Source organism: Dendrobates tinctorius, unplaced genomic scaffold (genome assembly GCF_039654945.1).
Source record: "Dendrobates tinctorius isolate UK_male_01 unplaced genomic scaffold, ASM3965494v1 ptg000397l, whole genome shotgun sequence".
Taxonomy (NCBI): Eukaryota; Metazoa; Chordata; class Amphibia; order Anura; family Dendrobatidae; genus Dendrobates; species Dendrobates tinctorius.
The window spans coordinates 1,416,743-1,436,315 of record NW_027362063.1 but is presented as its reverse complement, the minus strand read 5'-3'; the positions used below and the strand labels follow the sequence as shown (position 1 = coordinate 1,436,315).

The 19,573-nt window shown below is 42.2% G+C and overlaps 1 protein-coding gene across 1 annotated transcript in view; it reads left to right on the top strand.

Annotated features, from left to right (window-relative positions):
* Positions 1-19,573, top strand: part of UPB1 (beta-ureidopropionase 1) — an 86,669-nt gene that overhangs the window by 63,131 nt on the left and 3,965 nt on the right. The window contains exon 9 of the mRNA XM_073563761.1: positions 18-172. Within this exon, the coding sequence (XP_073419862.1) occupies positions 18-172 (155 nt within the window). The remainder of the gene's footprint in view (positions 1-17; positions 173-19,573) is intronic.

Genomic DNA, 19,573 nt, shown 5'->3' with positions numbered 1-19,573 from the left:
ATCTTTTCCTTCTTTAGCGCATCATGATTTTGGCCACTTTTATGGATCTAGTTATGTAGCAGCTCCTGATGGCAGTCGTACCCCTGGGCTAAATAGGGTATCTGATGGTCTTTTGATTGCCGAGCTGGATCTCAATCTCTGCCGACAGACTAGTGATAAATGGAACTTCAAGGTTAGTACTGGCAGCCACCAAAACCTGCAATAAACATTGTGAAGAATACTGGATATATTATTCCATTGTCAATCTGTATCCTATTTAGCATCTGATTTACAAAAACCTTTTCACACCCCCTACTATCTAGCTGCAACCTTCTACACGAAGACCCCCGTGGATCCAAGCCATGCAGCCTGAGTCCTTTGTTCAGCATGCTAGGATTTCATAAAGGAGTTATGGAAATACTGTACATCCTAGCTGTATATTGTGTATATTTCCGAGGACCCCCCCCAACAGGGCAAACGCCTGCCAGGGTCTCGAATCATCCTAACATGCATGGGCAGGGACATACATAAAACAGCCACTAGCAGCTAGGTAGCAAAATTGTGTTTAGTCTCTATAAGTAGCAGGGGCCTTGTCGGATCCGATGGCGCCAGAACCGCTGCCTTAGGACCGCCCAGAAAGGAGTTATGATCTTTCATAAGTTTTGGGAGATTTACCTCCAAACCTCCAGGGGAAGGGATTTAGGTTCAGACCATAGGGCAGGAGGGGAGTGACCCAGAGGGTTAAATGCTTTTGTGAAGCAATTCCTATTGCTTTTTCTCTGGGAGGTCGCAAGGACACATCTTGTGAGAAGTCACACACAAAGGGGACCACAAGTCTCCCATGTGGCAGCTCCTCCCCCACAAGCTAGGCCTTTCATCTAACTGGGAACTGACCATATGTTCTGCTTATACATATTGTCCTATCACTATTGTATTTTCATATGTGACCATTACAGCTCTGGCAAAAATTAAGAAACCACGGCACAGTTTTATAAATATCAGCTTCTCTACATGTCTGACAGCCATTCCATTCCAGTGTCAGTTGAATACCAACCAGAGTACACCTCATTCTACTTAATGTGCTTCTGATTAGGTGATCATCTGAACCAAACCTTATTTAACGAAGGAAAGCATAAAAAACCCTTCTGTGGTGTTCACAATCCTCTTGCAATAGGACAAGCTGGATAGCAAAACAAGTGCTAGTGATATCCCAAAAGTAATAGGAATGAAAAAATAACTTTTAACCATGCCAAAGGAGTTGAAAAGAAAAGTCTTGAGTGAGGAAAAGAGCTCAATTCTGGCTTTACTAGCAGAGAGATACAATGAGCGTCATGTTGTCTCCATCCTTAAGACCGCAGTCAATTACAACAAGGTCAAGCAGCAGACATTGGGGACAACAAAGCTACAGACCAGCAGAGGGCAAAAAACGAGTCTCCGACCGGGATAATCGTCATCTTATTCGAATGTCACTCAGCAACCGCAGGATGACATCAAGTGACCTTCAAAAGGAATAGCAAATGGCAGCTGGGGTGAAGAGTACGGCAAGAAAAGTTCGTATCAGACTCCTAGAGGCAGGGCTCAAGTCATGTAAAGGTAAAACAAAAGCCTTTCATCATTGAGAAGCAAAGGAGAGCCAGGCTGAAATTTGCCAAACACCATAAGGATTGCACCATAGAGGACTGGAGTAATGAGTCTAATTTTCAGCTTTGCCGAACACCTGGCCTTCTAATGGTTAGACGGAGACCTGGAGAGGCGTACAAGCGACAGTGTCTTGCACTCACTGTGAAATTTAGTGGAGGATCGGTGATGATCTGAGGATGCTTCAGCAAGGATGAAATTGGGCAGGTTAATCTTTGTGAAGGACGTGTGAATCAAGCCGCATACAAGGTTATCCTGGAAAAACAGTTTGATTTAGCAAATGGTTGCAATGAAACAAAGAGTGAAAAATTTAAAGGGGTCTGAATACTTTCCGTACCCACTGTAGTGTATTGTCTAGTGTGCCCTTAATGCAATTAAATATATAATTTAACCTTGGGCTGCTCTTTTACCTAAATGTACGAATCCACACATCTGTTTTTCGGCCTAATCTCACACGCTACTGGGGGTGGGCTTCTGGCCCAATATAACCCTAGGCTGTGTGCCCACGTTGCGTTTTTTTAAGCGTTTCCGCCGTGGAAACGATTAAAAAACGCTAACAAAACGCATTCCCATGCAATCCTATGGGATTCCGCAGTTGCTGTGCCAATGCTGCGGATTTTTCCACTGCGGAATCATATAGCGGTAAAATCTGCAGCATGTCCATTAATTTTGCGGAATCGCGGCGATCCTGCCGCCATAGGATTGCATTGAAACGCTCACTTTACGCATGTGGCTATGCCCACCCTTCGTAAAGTGAGCGCTTCATGTGCGGATGGTACCCAGGGTCTGGAGGAGAGGAGACTCTCCTCCATGCCCTGGGTACCATATTCCTCTAAAAAATAGAATCAAAATTAAAAAATAGGGATATATTTACCCTCTGTCGGCCCCCGGAGTCCTCCTGGCCCTCATCGGCACTGCCAGCAACTTCTGTTCCGTTCTGGAAATGGAAGTTGCCAGCAGCGCCAATGAGGAGCGGGTGCCGACAGAAGGTAAGTATATCTCTATTTTTTTATTATTTTTAACATTCTGTCTTTTACTATTGATGCTGCATGGGCAGCATCAATAATAAAAAGTTGGTCACACTTGTCAAGCACTATGCTTGACAAGTGTGACCAACCTGTCTCTTTTCCAAGCGATGCTTCAAATCGCTTGGAAAAGCGCTAGCGTTCTGCAAGCTAAAAACGCTTGTGTTTTGCGGGAAAACGCATGCGAACTCCGCATGCGTTTTACCCGCAGTGGGGAGTTGCGGAAATGCTGCGGACAATTCCACAGCATTTCTGCAACGTGGGCACATAGCCTTAAAAGACCAGACGTATATTGGATGAGGAACTGGTGGCATTCCTACCAGGCTGATAAGGTTCTGTTGCACTTGTGCTAGTGCAAGGGGCCTCCCATCCCAGCCTGTCAGGGTTGTTGGCGAGTGTGGTGCCACATCAGTAACTGCATGGGACACCTCTCACTCACTGTGTGGACAATGGGGTGTCTGTGTAAAACTTTTCTAAGCTGACCTTACATGTCCCCAGGGGGTGCTGAATGTCACGTTGGTGCAAGTGAGGAGACCTTGCTGCGTGATCTTGCTGACGTAATACTGACGTCAATCAGGGTGGTGCGGTGTGGATCCTTCACGGTCATCACAAACATGAATATCAGCATTTGTGAACATTCAAATTTATTACAATGATAACGTTCCCAATCCATATTGTGCATATATACATACACAAAATACTGTGCAAAACTTTAGGCAGGTGCAGAAAAATTGTTGCAAAGTAAGATTACTTTAAAAAAAATAGAAGTGTAAATGGTTTCTTTTTATCAATTAACAAAACTCGACTCAATTTTTGGTGTGACCACACTTTGCCTTCAAGACATCAACAAAGCATCAATTCTTCTAGATATACTTGCACACAGTTTTTAACGGAACTATGCAGTGAGGTTGTTCCAAGCATCCTGGAGCACTAACCACAGATCTTCTGTGGATGTTAGCTTGTGAAAATCCTTCTATCTCCATGTAATTCCAAACAGATTTGATGATGTGATAGGTGGGGACCAGATCTTCACTTCTAGGACTCCTTGTTCTTTACGCTGAAGACAAGATGTTTAGAACAAGCTCTCTGCCACGTTTCTTAAAAATCTACACTGCTCAAAAAAAAATGAACACTCAAATAACACATCCTAGAGCTGAATGAATGAAATATTCTCATTGAATACTTTGTCCTGTACAAAGTTGAATGTGCTGACAACAAACTCACACAAAAATAATCAATGGAAATCAAATTTATTAACCAACTAGCTGAAGAGCCCGGCGTTGCCCAGGCATAGTAACCAACTGTGGTTAGTTATAACAAATTATAATGATTATATTGCACATAAAAAACGTGCATCTAATCCTATCCTGTGTGATATTGACTGCTGAGCCGTGTATCTAATACTTTTCTGTGTGATACTGTGTGCTGAGCCGTGTATCTAATACTAATCTGTGTGATACTGTGTGCTGAGCCGTGTATCTATTCCTATCCTGTGTGATACTGACTGCTGAGCTGTGTATCTAATCCTGTGTGATACTGACTGCTGAGCTGTGTATCTAATCCTATCCTGTGTGATACTGCCTGCTGAGCCATGTGTCTAATCCTCTCCTGTGTGATACTGACTGCTGAGCCGTGTATCTAATCCTATCCTGTGTGATACTGGGCTCCCCCTGCAGTCTGTGTCAGAGGGTGGTCTGTGTTGGCACGGTAATAAATTGTGTTATTTCCAGCTTTACAGAAGGACGATAACACCATAGAAATGATAAGAATAATAGGCCTCAGTTACCACAACTGTCTACAAAGAAAACTGTTGCTGATAGCAACCAATCACAGCTCATTTTTCATCTTTTAAACCGCTCTGGGACAGCATGGCAAGTTTTGAGTGGCGACTTTTGTGTTTCGACTTTTATGTGGCGAGGTTGGTGTATGTGTGGTGAAATGTGTGCTGAGGGTGGTATATGTGTTGAAGCACGTGGTAGTGTGTGGTGCATTTTGTGTGTGTGTTCATATCCCCGTGTGTGGTGAGTATCCCATGTCAGGGCCCCACCTTAGCAACTGTACGGTATATACTGTTTGGCGCCATCGCTCTCATTCTTTCAGTCCCCCTTGTTCACATCTGGCAGCTGTCAATTTGCCTCCAACACTTTTCCTTTCACTTTTTCCCCTTTATGTAGTTAGGGGCAAAATTGTTTGGTGAATTGGAAAGCGTGGGGTTAAAATTCCGCCTCACAACATAGCCTATGACGCTCTCGGGGTCCAGACGTGTGGCTGTAGCTACGACGGTGCAGATGCCAATACATACATACACTTTTTCCCCTTTATGTAGATAGGGGCAAAATTGTTTGGTGAATTGGAACGCGCGGGGTTAAAATTGTGCCTCACAACATAGCCTATGACGCTCTGGGAGTCCAGACGTGTGACTGTGCAAAATTTTTTGGCTGTAGCTATGACGGTGTAGATGCCAATACATACACTTTTTCCCCATTATGTAGATAGGGGCAAAATTGTTTGAATTGGAACGCGCGGGGTTAAAATTTTGCCTCACAACATAGCCTATGATGCTCTCGGGGTCCAGACGTGTGACTGTGCCAAATTTTGTGGCTGTAGCTGCGACGGTGCGGATGCCAATCCCGGACATACACACACACACACACACATACATACATACTGTACATACATACACACACATCCACATTGAGCTTGATATATTAGATGGAGGCCTGGATTTGGAGTCACACACAAAATTAAAGTGGAATGTAATGTCCCTAAAACAAGTCAAAATGATGCTCAGTATTGTGTGTGGCCTCCACATGCCTGTATGACCTCCCTACTGTACAATGCCTGGGCATGATCCTGCTGAGGCAGTGGATAGTCTCCTGAGGGATCTCCTCCCAGACCTGGACTAAAGCATCTGCTAGCTCCTGGATAGTCTGTGGTGCAACGTGACGTTGGTTGATGGAGCAAGACATGATGTCCCAGATGTGCTCAATTGGATTCAGGTCTGGAGAACGGGCGGGCCAGTTAATAGCTTCAATGCCTTCATCTTGCTGGAACTGCTGACACACTCCAGCGACATGAAGTCTGGCATTGTCCTGCATTAGGAGGAACCCAGGGCCAACCACACAGCATATGGTCTCACAAGGGGTCTGACGATCTCATCTCGGTACCTAATGGCATTCAGGCTACCTCTGGCGAGCACATGGAGGGCTGTGCGGCCCTCCAAAGAAATGCCACCCCACACCATTACTGACCCACTGCCAACCGGTCATGCTGAAGGATGTTGCAGGCAGCAGATCACTCCACGGCGTCTCCAGACTCTGTCACATGTGCTCAGTGTGAACCTGCTTTCATCAGTGAAGAGCACAGGGGGCTAGTGGCGAATTTGCCAATCCTGGTGTTCTGTGGCAAATACCAAGCGTCCTGCACGGTGTTGGACTGTGAGCACAACCCCCATCTGTGGACGTCGGGCCCTCAGACCATCCTCATGGAGTCGGTTTCTAACCATTTGTGTCCGGCTGAAGGTCATTTTGCAGGGGTCTGGCAGTGCTCCTCCTGTTTCTCCTTGCACAAAGGCAGAGGTAGCAGTCTTGCTGCTGCGTTGTTTCCCTCCTACGGCCCCCTCCACGGCTCCTGGTGTACTGGCCTGTCTCCTGGTAGTGCCTCCAGGCTCTGGACACTACGCTAACAGGCACAGCAAACCTTCTTGCCACAGCTCGCATTGATGTGCCAGTCTGGAGGAGCTGCACTGCCCGAGCCACTTGTGTGGGTTGTAGAGTCCGTCTCATGCTACCACGAGTGAGAAAGCACAACCAACATTCAAAAGTGGCCAAAACATCAGCCAGAAAGCATTGGTACTGAGATGTGGTCCCCACCTGCAGAACCACTCATTTATTGAGGGTATCTTGATAATTGCCAATAATCTCCATCTGTTGTCTATTCCATTTGCACAACAGCATGTGAAATTGATTGTCATTCAGTCTTGCTTCCTAAGTGGACAGTTTGGTTTCACAGAAGTTTGATTTACTTGGAGTTATATTCTGTTGTTTAAATGTTCCCTTTATTTTTTTGAGTAGTATATATGCACATATACGTCGAGTTGATGCTGTTTTGCAAGCAAATGGCAGTCACACCAATCATTCATGTGAATTATTTCTTTTTTGTTCGTTCACTTAGCATTTTGTTACCTGATCTAGATAAACTATTTACACTATTTTTGAAAGCTTTCTCACTCTGCAGCATTTTTTTTCCACACCCGCTTAAAACATTTGCACAGTATTTAGTGTGTACAAAATGCACAATTATTGCTTCATAACACCAGGAATGTGAATTTTTTTTGGGGGGGTTTCAAAAGTTGATGTTTTCTCCTGATTGACTGACTGATGCTCATTAAGCATTGGGCATTGTGGGACTATTTTTCTTGCAAATTAGAGTTTTGGATTAGTCCAGCTGTTGCATAAATGGAATTCCACTACAAATTAAAAATAAAATGATTTAATGCTTAACCCCTTCCCAACATTGGACGTATCCATATGTCATGGTCGGATGGTACTTACCAATCTTTGGCATATTGCTACGTCATATCTTTAATGCGGCACCGTGATCGCATTAAAATTCCGGCACCATCTTGGACCTGAGCACATGGGTGTCGTTGCCCTGGGAGTGGCCGCAACTATGATCACTGTGATTGGTTGTTCAATTCTGAACAGCCAAACGCAGCGTTTATCAGTGATCCAGGTAATCAGATTGTCTGAAACACTGATGTCCAGCACTGATCATAGGCTGGAGCCTAGCAACACCAGGATCACCAGGTCCTGCTCTTATTGGTGCGATTGACTCAGACATCGATCGCACCAATCAGAGCGCACAGACATGGTGGGACCGCCCTGTACTTCCTCATTCTAGCTGTGGATTTGTACAGGGCGGTCACGCTCTGTGCGCTGTGCTGAACCTTGTGGTGCCACAGAAGCCTATGACATCAGAATTCTTCCTGCTGTTGCCTGTGCTATTGCTCCTGCTGCTGAAGAAAGAAGAGTTTCTGAGCCCTCCTTGACTCTTTCCTAATCCACCCCAAACCCTCTCTCCCCTCTTTCCCCCTGTTCCCCTGTCCGCCCTACATACCTTTCTGCCACAGAGCGCTAATCAGTTCTTGATCACTCAATTTTTGACAGTTTTCTTTCTTTATAGTGCATCCTGCAGCTGCCGTTTTCCACGACTTTTTTTTCCACTATTTTTCTCCTCTCCCCCCCTTTGCACCACTCCGTGTGCGCGTCCTACAGCCGCCGATCAGATGTAAATCACCGATTAGCACCCGTGCTCGTTTTTGGCAAGGTCTTTTTTTATCCCCTTTTTGCACCACTTCCGTGCATGTGTCTTACAGCCATCGAGTGCTGGTCGATGACGAACATCACTGACATGCCTCCAGTTTTAATATAGAATCACCGCACACTCTGAGAAATATAATGCCAACAAGTGTTCAATTTATTATGTACAAAAACATGTGGGAGCCAAAAAAGAATATAAAGCACTAGATAGAAGCGATATATATAACGACGTTTCGGCTCAGCCCGAGCCTTTATCAGTTTATCGCTGCAAAATAGAGAAAATTTCATCAAAATATATACAGAGATCAAAAAACAATTGCAGAAAAAACAGAAAAGAGAATATACAACACCAAATAAACATCACATTATCCAAATATAATACAGTGATAAGAATACATATATACATATATACATAGATATTATACTGCTTCCACAGAGAACATGGATGTACGAAGCTGGAGCAAAAGCCCAGAGAACTAGTACCATATTCAATAGAATAAGGGGAATAGGGGGAAAGAAAAGGATTACCTGAATCCGTTTTCAAATCTTTTGAATAGATTGTAAGAGAACTCCCAAGAAAATAGCCCAAGTAAAACGGCTGAAAGGAATTCGTCAACATCATGGTTAGTAAAAATAGATAAAAAGAAAAAATAGAAAAATAAATAAAGTTGTAACCGTAGTTACTCTAGTTTAGTTACCTGTGTGTGGTGTATAGTGCATCGGCAATATGGTAGAGAAAAGCATAGCTACCATCCTTGTGATGAGAAGACTTAAGTATATGGTAATGTCATCAAAAAGTATTAGCCCACAGAATAGTATAATGAGATTAATAAATCCACACAAGATGGCCATGCTAAACAACGCTCTTAGTAAAATGCAGGACGTCTCACATTACTATGTGTGTTGCGCATAATATGTAAAATATCAGTAAATTCACTATATAATAGCGCTCTAATTAGATGTCATTTGGAGGGAGAGTTACCTGTGCTTATAGTGCTGTAAAGCGGCGCTCCCGCGCCCGGCTGCAATGGCGTCATGCTATAGCCCTCAGTATGTGGCTGTATTTATATGGGTGCCCAGGCGGCCGCATCCGGCCGGAAGTGAAACCCCTGAACCGGAAGTGACGTCGCGCTGTCTTAATATAGACACTGCGCATGTCTGTGATGGTTGTCAGGGTGATCAGCAGATCAGCGTCCCTGTAGTTTTTCTGATAGCGCTAAATAGTGTGTGTGAAGTACGTAGAGGCTATAATTGTATGACATGTGGACAGCATCATAGTATTGCAAAAGAATAATAAGAAAAGTTAATATAGAAGCAGGCATATGGAAAACAATAAACTATGAAAAGAAAATGAAATATGCAAAAGGAAAAAATAAAAGGAAAAAAAAGGGGAAAAAAATAAAAAAGGAAAATAACAAAGATGGTAAATAAAGAATAAGAGAATAAAAATGAAAATAAAAATAAAAATAAATATAAAAATAGGGAATGAAAAATTGAAAAAACAAAATAAAGAATAAAAAATAAAAAATAAAAATAAAAATAAAGATAAAAAACCAACAAAGTTGCTGACCATGCGCAACTAGTTAAATATGCATGCATTGTATATAGGGTTATAAAGAAAAGTAAAAAATAAAAGATAAAAGACTACAAAATGAAAATTAAAAAATAAAAATAAAAAATTCAAAATAAGAGTCCAGTGGGCGGAGCAAAACTCACCTAGGGTAATAGCATGTTAGCGAGTCTGAAAAATAACAGAAGAAGCAGGGAAAAGGTTATTAGCAGTTATAGGAGCCAGTCTATCTCCCTATTGAGCCCCTTAGGGGCTAGAGTGTCTAACTTGTGTATCCAATAGGTTTCTCTCTCTCTTAATAATTTAACATGGTCGCCCCCTCTCCTTGGGCGTGGTACATGCTCGATTACCTGAAATTTTAATTGTGCCACTGAATGTCGATATTTAGTGAAATGTTCAGGTAAAGGTAACCAGTTTTTTTGACACCTAATTGTTGATTTGTGGCTGGCAATGCGGTCCTTAACATGCTGGGTTGTTTCCCCTACGTAGAGGAGGCCACATGGGCATTTTACCAGGTAAACCACAAAGTTCGAATCGCATGTATAGTAGCCACGTATAGGGAAGGATTTACCTGTCCTTGGATGAGTAATATTGTCTGACCTAATCACATTCGAACAGGCTGCGCAACTCAGACAAGGGAATGTGCCGCAACGGCGAGGGGCAAGTAGCCTCTGTGTAGTTGTAGGAAGTTTACTGCCTATGTCAGCCCTAACCACTTTATCGCGAATATTAGTAGGGCGTTTAGTGCAGATTAAAACTGGTGCTTCAAAAGAGCCGACGTCAGGGTAAGCCTTAGAGAGGAGGGGCCAGTGTTTTTTGATAATAGAATAGACTCTGGGCATTAGTGGATGGAAAGTATGTACAAATGGGATTCTTTCTTTTGCACACGTCCTCGGTAGAGGAGATGAAGGGGTTAATACCCGTTGTTTTTCAACCTCAAGTAGTTTTGCTGGATAACATCTGTCCCTAAATTTTTTTGTCATAATATCAAGTTTCTCATTACGAATGTCATGATCAGAAACGATACGTGCCACCCTATTAAATTGTGAGCGTGGAAGACTATTCTTGGTGGCCTTCGGGTGACAACTCGAGTAGTGTAGAAGACTGTTGGTATCCGTTGGTTTACAGTATAAATCTGTGGAGAGATTCCCCTCACTATCTTGTAGAACTTTTGTATCTAGAAAAGGGACCGATTCCATATTGAAATGTAGTGTGAACTGTAATTCTGGACGGATGGAATTGAGGTGTAGGTAGAAATCATGTAATGATGATGTGGTTCCTGTCCAAATAAAGAATATATCATCGATATAGCGGTGATATTCTATGGCATATTGTAAAAACAGATCATTACAGAACACATGATTGATCTCGAAGTAGTTCATGTAGGCATTAGCATACGCCGGCGCTATGTTCGCGCCCATCGCAGTCCCGCACTTCTGTATATAATAGGTATCCTCGTATAAAAAGTAGTTCTCATGTAATACAAGACTGAGAAGATCTAGACAAAACTGTATAGAGTCTGTTGACAGTTCTGAGGAACTGAGTAAAAATTTTGCAGCTTCAATCCCTTTGTCATGGGTGATTGAAGTGTAGAGGCTATTGACATCGAGGGTGGTGAGAAAACTGCCCGGGGGTACCTTGCCTAGCTGTTTAATGATATTAAGGAATTGACCCGTATCTAGAAGGAAGGATCTGGTCTGTTTAACTAGGGGTGTGAATATTTTCTCGAGAAAGATGGATAGTGGGGATAAAACAGAGTCGGTAGATGCGACAATTGGTCTGCCTGGCGGATTTTCTAGAGATTTATGTATCTTTGGTAGTATATAAAACACTGGTGTAATTGGATGGGGGTTCACAAGGAAATTGGCAGTTTTTTGATCAATTGTGTGACGGACCAAGTATGTTTTAGTAAGATTCCTAATCTTGTGAGTGATAGTGGAAACCGGATCCCTAGGAATAGTCCCATAAGTGCTGGTATCAGATAGTTGTCTATTCACTTCCCTATTGTAATCCATGTAGTTCATGACAACTAAGGCACCGCCTTTATCAGCCGGTTTAATTATAATGTTCTTATTGCTGTTAATAGAGCTAAGAGCCTGTTTCTCAGCAGGTGATAGATTGGAGTGAGTAGGGAAGAGACTGAGTTGTGTCTGGTGGGACAGCATTTTAACCTCACGGTCCACTAATGAAATAAATGTCTCCGTCGCATGGTATGTGCAAGGAGGACAAAATTTACTTGGACTGCGAAGACCAAGTGTAGAGATTGACAATTCCGGAATCTGAACATCACCCGGTATTGGAGATCTCTCACCCATAGGGTTAGGAGATAAGCCAAAGTGGGTTTTAAGTCTAACTGTCCGGTAAAACCTCTTGAGATCCTTCTCAAGCTGAAATGCATCCCACTTAGGAGTGGGGCAGAAAGATAGTCCCTTCTGAAGCAACGAAAGCTCAGAGGGAGAGAGGAGATAGTCCGAAATGTTGATCACCAGGTCTGATACTGCATCTGGTGTCTCACCTGTGAACGAGTTGCCATTCTTTCTCCTGCCTCGCCTGGTGGGTCTGTGGTTCGTGGGTCCCCTCGACGGCCCCGTCCTAAAAAACGTTGTCTGCCAGAATTCACGGAGGACTCGCTCCCGGAACTGAAGGACCCATTTCCACGTTGGTAACGGAATCTGCGCCATTGGCCCGTAGTAGCAGATGTATCGTTCCATCTGTAAACTCTGTTCATAGAATAATCGTCTGAATCACGTTGAAACTTCTGTCTCTTACGTTCCTGTAGAGACTTTTGATGTTCGGACAGGATTTTATCGGTTTTGGATTTCAATGATGACCACTCAGTTGAGGAAATAGAGGTGGAAAGTTGCGCTTCAATAGCCTGAATATTCTGCTTAGTTTCCACAATAGCCCTCTGAAGATATTCTACTGTCAATATAATGATGTCTAAGGAACACTTGTTGAGTATTTTTTTGTATTTATCACAATACTCTGTATTATCAGAGAAGAGAGTAGGGCGGAGATTGCTCCTGAGTCCCCTAGGAATTTTGCTCTGTCTATGGTATTCAGCTAATGTGGTACAATGCAGGTCATATGAAATTAGTTTGCGTTTAGCTTTCTCGTAATCTCTAGTCCTTAGTTCTTGGACCGGAGTTCTCAAAAATTCATTGGAACTAGTAACTTGAGCCAAGATATTGGAACAAGTGGCCAAATCATATGCAAACGTGTCAGTAGACATGTAGAAATAGGGAATAGACTGGTGCAAACGCCAATGTAACAACGTAATCAAGAGAAATAGCGTGCACTCAAGTCTTATAATTGAGGTGCAGGTGTAACGGACCTGTAGGTCCTATTACCAATAATAATATAGAATCACCGCATTCTCTTTTCTGTTTTTTCTGCAATTGTTTTTTGATCTCTGTATATATTTTGATGAAATTTTCTCTATTTTGCAGCGATAAACTGATAAAGGCTCGGGCTGAGCCGAAACGTCGTTATATATATCGCTTCTATCTAGTGCTTTATATTCTTTTTTGGCTCCCACATGTTTTTGTACATAATAAATTGAACACTTGTTGGCATTATATTTCTCAGAGTGTGCGGTGATTCTATATTATTATTGGTAATAGGACCTACAGGTCCGTTACACCTGCACCTCAATTATAAGACTTGAGTGCACGCTATTTCTCTTGATTACGTTGTTACATTGGCGTTTGCACCAGTCTATTCCCTATTTCTACATGTCTACTGACACGTTTGCATATGATTTGGCCACTTGTTCCAATATCTTGGCTCAAGTTACTAGTTCCAATGAATTTTTGAGACCTCCGGTCCAAGAACTAAGGACTAGAGATTACGAGAAAGCTAAACGCAAACTAATTTCATATGACCTGCATTGTACCACATTAGCTGAATACCATAGACAGAGCAAAATTCCTAGGGGACTCAGGAGCAATCTCCGCCCTACTCTCTTCTCTGATAATACAGAGTATTGTGATAAATACAAAAAAATACTCAACAAGTGTTCCTTAGACATCATTATATTGACAGTAGAATATCTTCAGAGGGCTATTGTGGAAACTAAGCAGAATATTCAGGCTATTGAAGCGCAACTTTCCACCTCTATTTCCTCAACTGAGTGGTCATCATTGAAATCCAAAACCGATAAAATCCTGTCCGAACATCAAAAGTCTCTACAGGAACGTAAGAGACAGAAGTTTCAACGTGATTCAGACGATTATTCTATGAACAGAGTTTACAGATGGAACGATACATCTGCTACTACGGGCCAATGGCGCAGATTCCGTTACCAACGTGGAAATGGGTCCTTCAGTTCCGGGAGCGAGTCCTCCGTGAATTCTGGCAGACAACGTTTTTTAGGACGGGGCCGTCGAGGGGACCCACGAACCACAGACCCACCAGGCGAGGCAGGAGAAAGAATGGCAACTCGTTCACAGGTGAGACACCAGATGCAGTATCAGACCTGGTGATCAACATTTCGGACTATCTCCTCTCTCCCTCTGAGCTTTCGTTGCTTCAGAAGGGACTATCTTTCTGCCCCACTCCTAAGTGGGATGCATTTCAGCTTGAGAAGGATCTCAAGAGGTTTTACCGGACAGTTAGACTTAAAACCCACTTTGGCTTATCTCCTAACCCTATGGGTGAGAGATCTCCAATACCGGGTGATGTTCAGATTCCGGAATTGTCAATCTCTACACTTGGTCTTCGCAGTCCAAGTAAATTTTGTCCTCCTTGCACATACCATGCGACGGAGACATTTATTTCATTAGTGGACCGTGAGGTTAAAATGCTGTCCCACCAGACACAACTCGGTCTCTTCCCTACTCACTCCAATCTATCACCTGCTGAGAAACAGGCTCTTAGCTCTATTAACAGCAATAAGAACATTATAATTAAACCGGCTGATAAAGGCGGTGCCTTAGTTGTCATGAACTACATGGATTACAATAGGGAAGTGAATAGACAACTATCTGATACCAGCACTTATGGGACTATTCCTAGGGATCCGGTTTCCACTATCACTCACAAGATTAGGAATCTTACTAAAACATACTTGGTCCGTCACACAATTGATCAAAAAACTGCCAATTTCCTTGTGAACCCCCATCCAATTACACCAGTGTTTTATATACTACCAAAGATACATAAATCTCTAGAAAATCCGCCAGGCAGACCAATTGTCGCATCTACCGACTCTGTTTTATCCCCACTATCCATCTTTCTCGAGAAAATATTCACACCCCTAGTTAAACAGACCAGATCCTTCCTTCTAGATACGGGTCAATTCCTTAATATCATTAAACAGCTAGGCAAGGTACCCCCGGGCAGTTTTCTCACCACCCTCGATGTCAATAGCCTCTACACTTCAATCACCCATGACAAAGGGATTGAAGCTGCAAAATTTTTACTCAGTTCCTCAGAACTGTCAACAGACTCTATACAGTTTTGTCTAGATCTTCTCAGTCTTGTATTACATGAGAACTACTTTTTATACGAGGATACCTATTATATACAGAAGTGCGGGACTGCGATGGGCGCGAACATAGCGCCGGCGTATGCTAATGCCTACATGAACTACTTCGAGATCAATCATGTGTTCTGTAATGATCTGTTTTTACAATATGCCATAGAATATCACCGCTATATCGATGATATATTCTTTATTTGGACAGGAACCACATCATCATTACATGATTTCTACCTACACCTCAATTCCATCCGTCCAGAATTACAGTTCACACTACATTTCAATATGGAATCGGTCCCTTTTCTAGATACAAAAGTTCTACAAGATAGTGAGGGGAATCTCTCCACAGATTTATACTGTAAACCAACGGATACCAACAGTCTTCTACACTACTCGAGTTGTCACCCGAAGGCCACCAAGAATAGTCTTCCACGCTCACAATTTAATAGGGTGGCACGTATCGTTTCTGATCATGACATTCGTAATGAGAAACTTGATATTATGACAAAAAAATTTAGGGACAGATGTTATCCAGCAAAACTACTTGAGGTTGAAAAACAACGGGTATTAACCCCTTCATCTCCTCTACCGAGGACGTGTGCAAAAGAAAGAATCCCATTTGTACATACTTTCCATCCACTAATGCCCAGAGTCTATTCTATTATCAAAAAACACTGGCCCCTCCTCTCTAAGGCTTACCCTGACGTCGGCTCTTTTGAAGCACCAGTTTTAATCTGCACTAAACGCCCTACTAATATTCGCGATAAAGTGGTTAGGGCTGACATAGGCAGTAAACTTCCTACAACTACACAGAGGCTACTTGCCCCTCGCCGTTGCGGCACATTCCCTTGTCTGAGTTGCGCAGCCTGTTCGAATGTGATTAGGTCAGACAATATTACTCATCCAAGGACAGGTAAATCCTTCCCTATACGTGGCTACTATACATGCGATTCGAACTTTGTGGTTTACCTGGTAAAATGCCCATGTGGCCTCCTCTACGTAGGGGAAACAACCCAGCATGTTAAGGACCGCATTGCCAGCCACAAATCAACAATTAGGTGTCAAAAAAACTGGTTACCTTTACCTGAACATTTCACTAAATATCGACATTCAGTGGCACAATTAAAATTTCAGGTAATCGAGCATGTACCACGCCCAAGGAGAGGGGGCGACCATGTTAAATTATTAAGAGAGAGAGAAACCTATTGGATACACAAGTTAGACACTCTAGCCCCTAAGGGGCTCAATAGGGAGATAGACTGGCTCCTATAACTGCTAATAACCTTTTCCCTGCTTCTTCTGTTATTTTTCAGACTCGCTAACATGCTATTACCCTAGGTGAGTTTTGCTCCGCCCACTGGACTCTTATTTTGAATTTTTTATTTTTATTTTTTAATTTTCATTTTGTAGTCTTTTATCTTTTATTTTTTACTTTTCTTTATAACCCTATATACAATGCATGCATATTTAACTAGTTGCGCATGGTCAGCAACTTTGTTGGTTTTTTATCTTTATTTTTATATTTTATTTTTTATTCTTTATTTTGTTTTTTCAATTTTTCATTCCCTATTTTTATATTTATTTTTATTTTCATTTTTATTCTCTTATTCTTTATTTACCATCTTTGTTATTTTCCTTTTTTATTTTTTTCCCCTTTTTTTTCCTTTTATTTTTTCCTTTTGCATATTTCATTTTCTTTTCATAGTTTATTGTTTTCCATATGCCTGCTTCTATATTAACTTTTCTTATTATTCTTTTGCAATACTATGATGCTGTCCACATGTCATACAATTATAGCCTCTACGTACTTCACACACACTATTTAGCGCTATCAGAAAAACTACAGGGACGCTGATCTGCTGATCACCCTGACAACCATCACAGACATGCGCAGTGTCTATATTAAGACAGCGCGACGTCACTTCCGGTTCAGGGGTTTCACTTCCGGCCGGATGCGGCCGCCTGGGCACCCATATAAATACAGCCACATACTGAGGGCTATAGCATGACGCCATTGCAGCCGGGCGCGGGAGCGCCGCTTTACAGCACTATAAGCACAGGTAACTCTCCCTCCAAATGACATCTAATTAGAGCGCTATTATATAGTGAATTTACTGATATTTTACATATTATGCGCAACACACATAGTAATGTGAGACGTCCTGCATTTTACTAAGAGCGTTGTTTAGCATGGCCATCTTGTGTGGATTTATTAATCTCATTATACTATTCTGTGGGCTAATACTTTTTGATGACATTACCATATACTTAAGTCTTCTCATCACAAGGATGGTAGCTATGCTTTTCTCTACCATATTGCCGATGCACTATACACCACACACAGGTAACTAAACTAGAGTAACTACGGTTACAACTTTATTTATTTTTCTATTTTTTCTTTTTATCTATTTTTACTAACCATGATGTTGACGAATTCCTTTCAGCCGTTTTACTTGGGCTATTTTCTTGGGAGTTCTCTTACAATCTATTCAAAAGATTTGAAAACGGATTCAGGTAATCCTTTTCTTTCCCCCTATTCCCCTTATTCTATTGAATATGGTACTAGTTCTCTGGGCTTTTGCTCCAGCTTCGTACATCCATGTTCTCTGTGGAAGCAGTATAATATCTATGTATATATGTATATATGTATTCTTATCACTGTATTATATTTGGATAATGTGATGTTTATTTGGTGTTGTATATTCTCTTTTCTGTTTTTTCTGCAATTGTTTTTTGATCTCTGTATATATTTTGATGAAATTTTCTCTATTTTGCAGCGATAAACTGATAAAGGCTCGGGCTGAGCCGAAACGTCGTTATATATATCGCTTCTATCTAGTGCTTTATATTCTTTTTTGGCTCCCACATGTTTTTGTACATAATAAATTGAACACTTGTTGGCATTATATTTCTCAGAGTGTGCGGTGATTCTATATTATTATTGGTAATAGGACCTACAGGTCCGTTACACCTGCACCTCAATTATAAGACTTGAGTGCACGCTATTTCTCTTGATTATGCCTCCAGTTTTGTTTTTTTGGTAAAAAAGAACATAGAGTAAAAAATCATTTAGATTAGTTGATAGTATTAGATTAGGAGCACTAAAAATATACTGTAGTAATCTTCATGTACTACTGTACTACATGTACTACTACATGTACTACTGTATCGAATTAGTGTCAGCTCGGAAAAAAAAGAATCACATCCGTGCGTGCGTCCTACATCTGTTCTACTTAAAGAAAAAAATAGTTTACACACACACCTAAATAAAATTTGACACGCACAGAAACACCGCATACATGAAAAAATTTTGTCCCGCTCGTCCGAAACATGGTGTTCTGCGGAGGAGGCATACGCTTTCCTTGCTTCAGACTCGGACAGTGAGGGAGAGGATGCCACCTTCCTTTAATTTTTCATCCTCTTCTTCCTCAAGTGATACCAAACCGCCACACAGATGCCTCAGGGCAGAAACTGAACCAGCACCCACCGTTACTGACCCTGTATGGACCTCATCCCCCAAAGATTGAGCCACTGGTTCCTGATTTTGTTACACAATCAGGAATACAATTTGACACAACCAGCCTCACAGAAATAGACTTGAAAGTCTTTTTCTCTGAGGGTTTTTAAAACCTCATGGTAGCTCAGACAAATTTGTACACACAGCAATTTTTGGCACAAAACTGCCCTTCATCATTTTTTTAGTGGACCCCATGTAGAGAAGGTAGAAATGATGACATTTTGGGGCCTGGTCCTTCAGATGAGGTTAGTGAAGAAGCCAGTGCTAGAGCTTAGAAGCCAGAGAATATTGAAGTGTTGACGTTTTGTAGAACACTCCAGTGCTCTGCATGGCTATAACTTTAAACAATTTGAGGCAATCCACAAATTTTTGCATTACAATGATAATGCACAGTGTCCTCCCCAAGATGACACCAACTTTGACAGACTTGTCAGAGTTCGGCCGGACATTGATCTCTTCACCAACAAGTTTGCTGAGGTGTACGTGTATAAAAGGGACTTTTCGTGGATGAGTTGCTAATACATTTCAAGGGTAGGCTCACATTCCGACAGTACCTGCCAGTAAGAGGGACAGGTACGGAATTAAGCTCTACAAACTGTGAGAGTACCTCAGGGAACACTCTCAAGTTTATGAAGGGATTGAACCTCCTGAATGCCCCCATCTTGGGAGTGAGTGGAAAAATTGTGTGGGATTTGGGGCACACACTGCTGGATCAAGGTTATCACCTTTATGTAGATAAATTTTCTACCAGCATCCCTCTCTTCAAGTCCCTCTATGTGCGAACTACTGCAGCCTGCGGTACTGTCCGCAAAAATCAGAGAGGGCTCCCCAAGTCACTAATTGGGCCGCTGCTCAGAAAGGGTTAGAGCAGAGCCCAATGTAGTGACCACATACTGGTGTATGTCCTTTTCTTGACCACCATACATGGTGATGGCAGAACCCCCAGTACTGTACGAGGTGCAAGTCCACAAACCAAACTATGTATAAACATGGAGGGAGTTGATCTCTCTGTTAAAAGTCCTCCAGCCATGCAGTGCCATG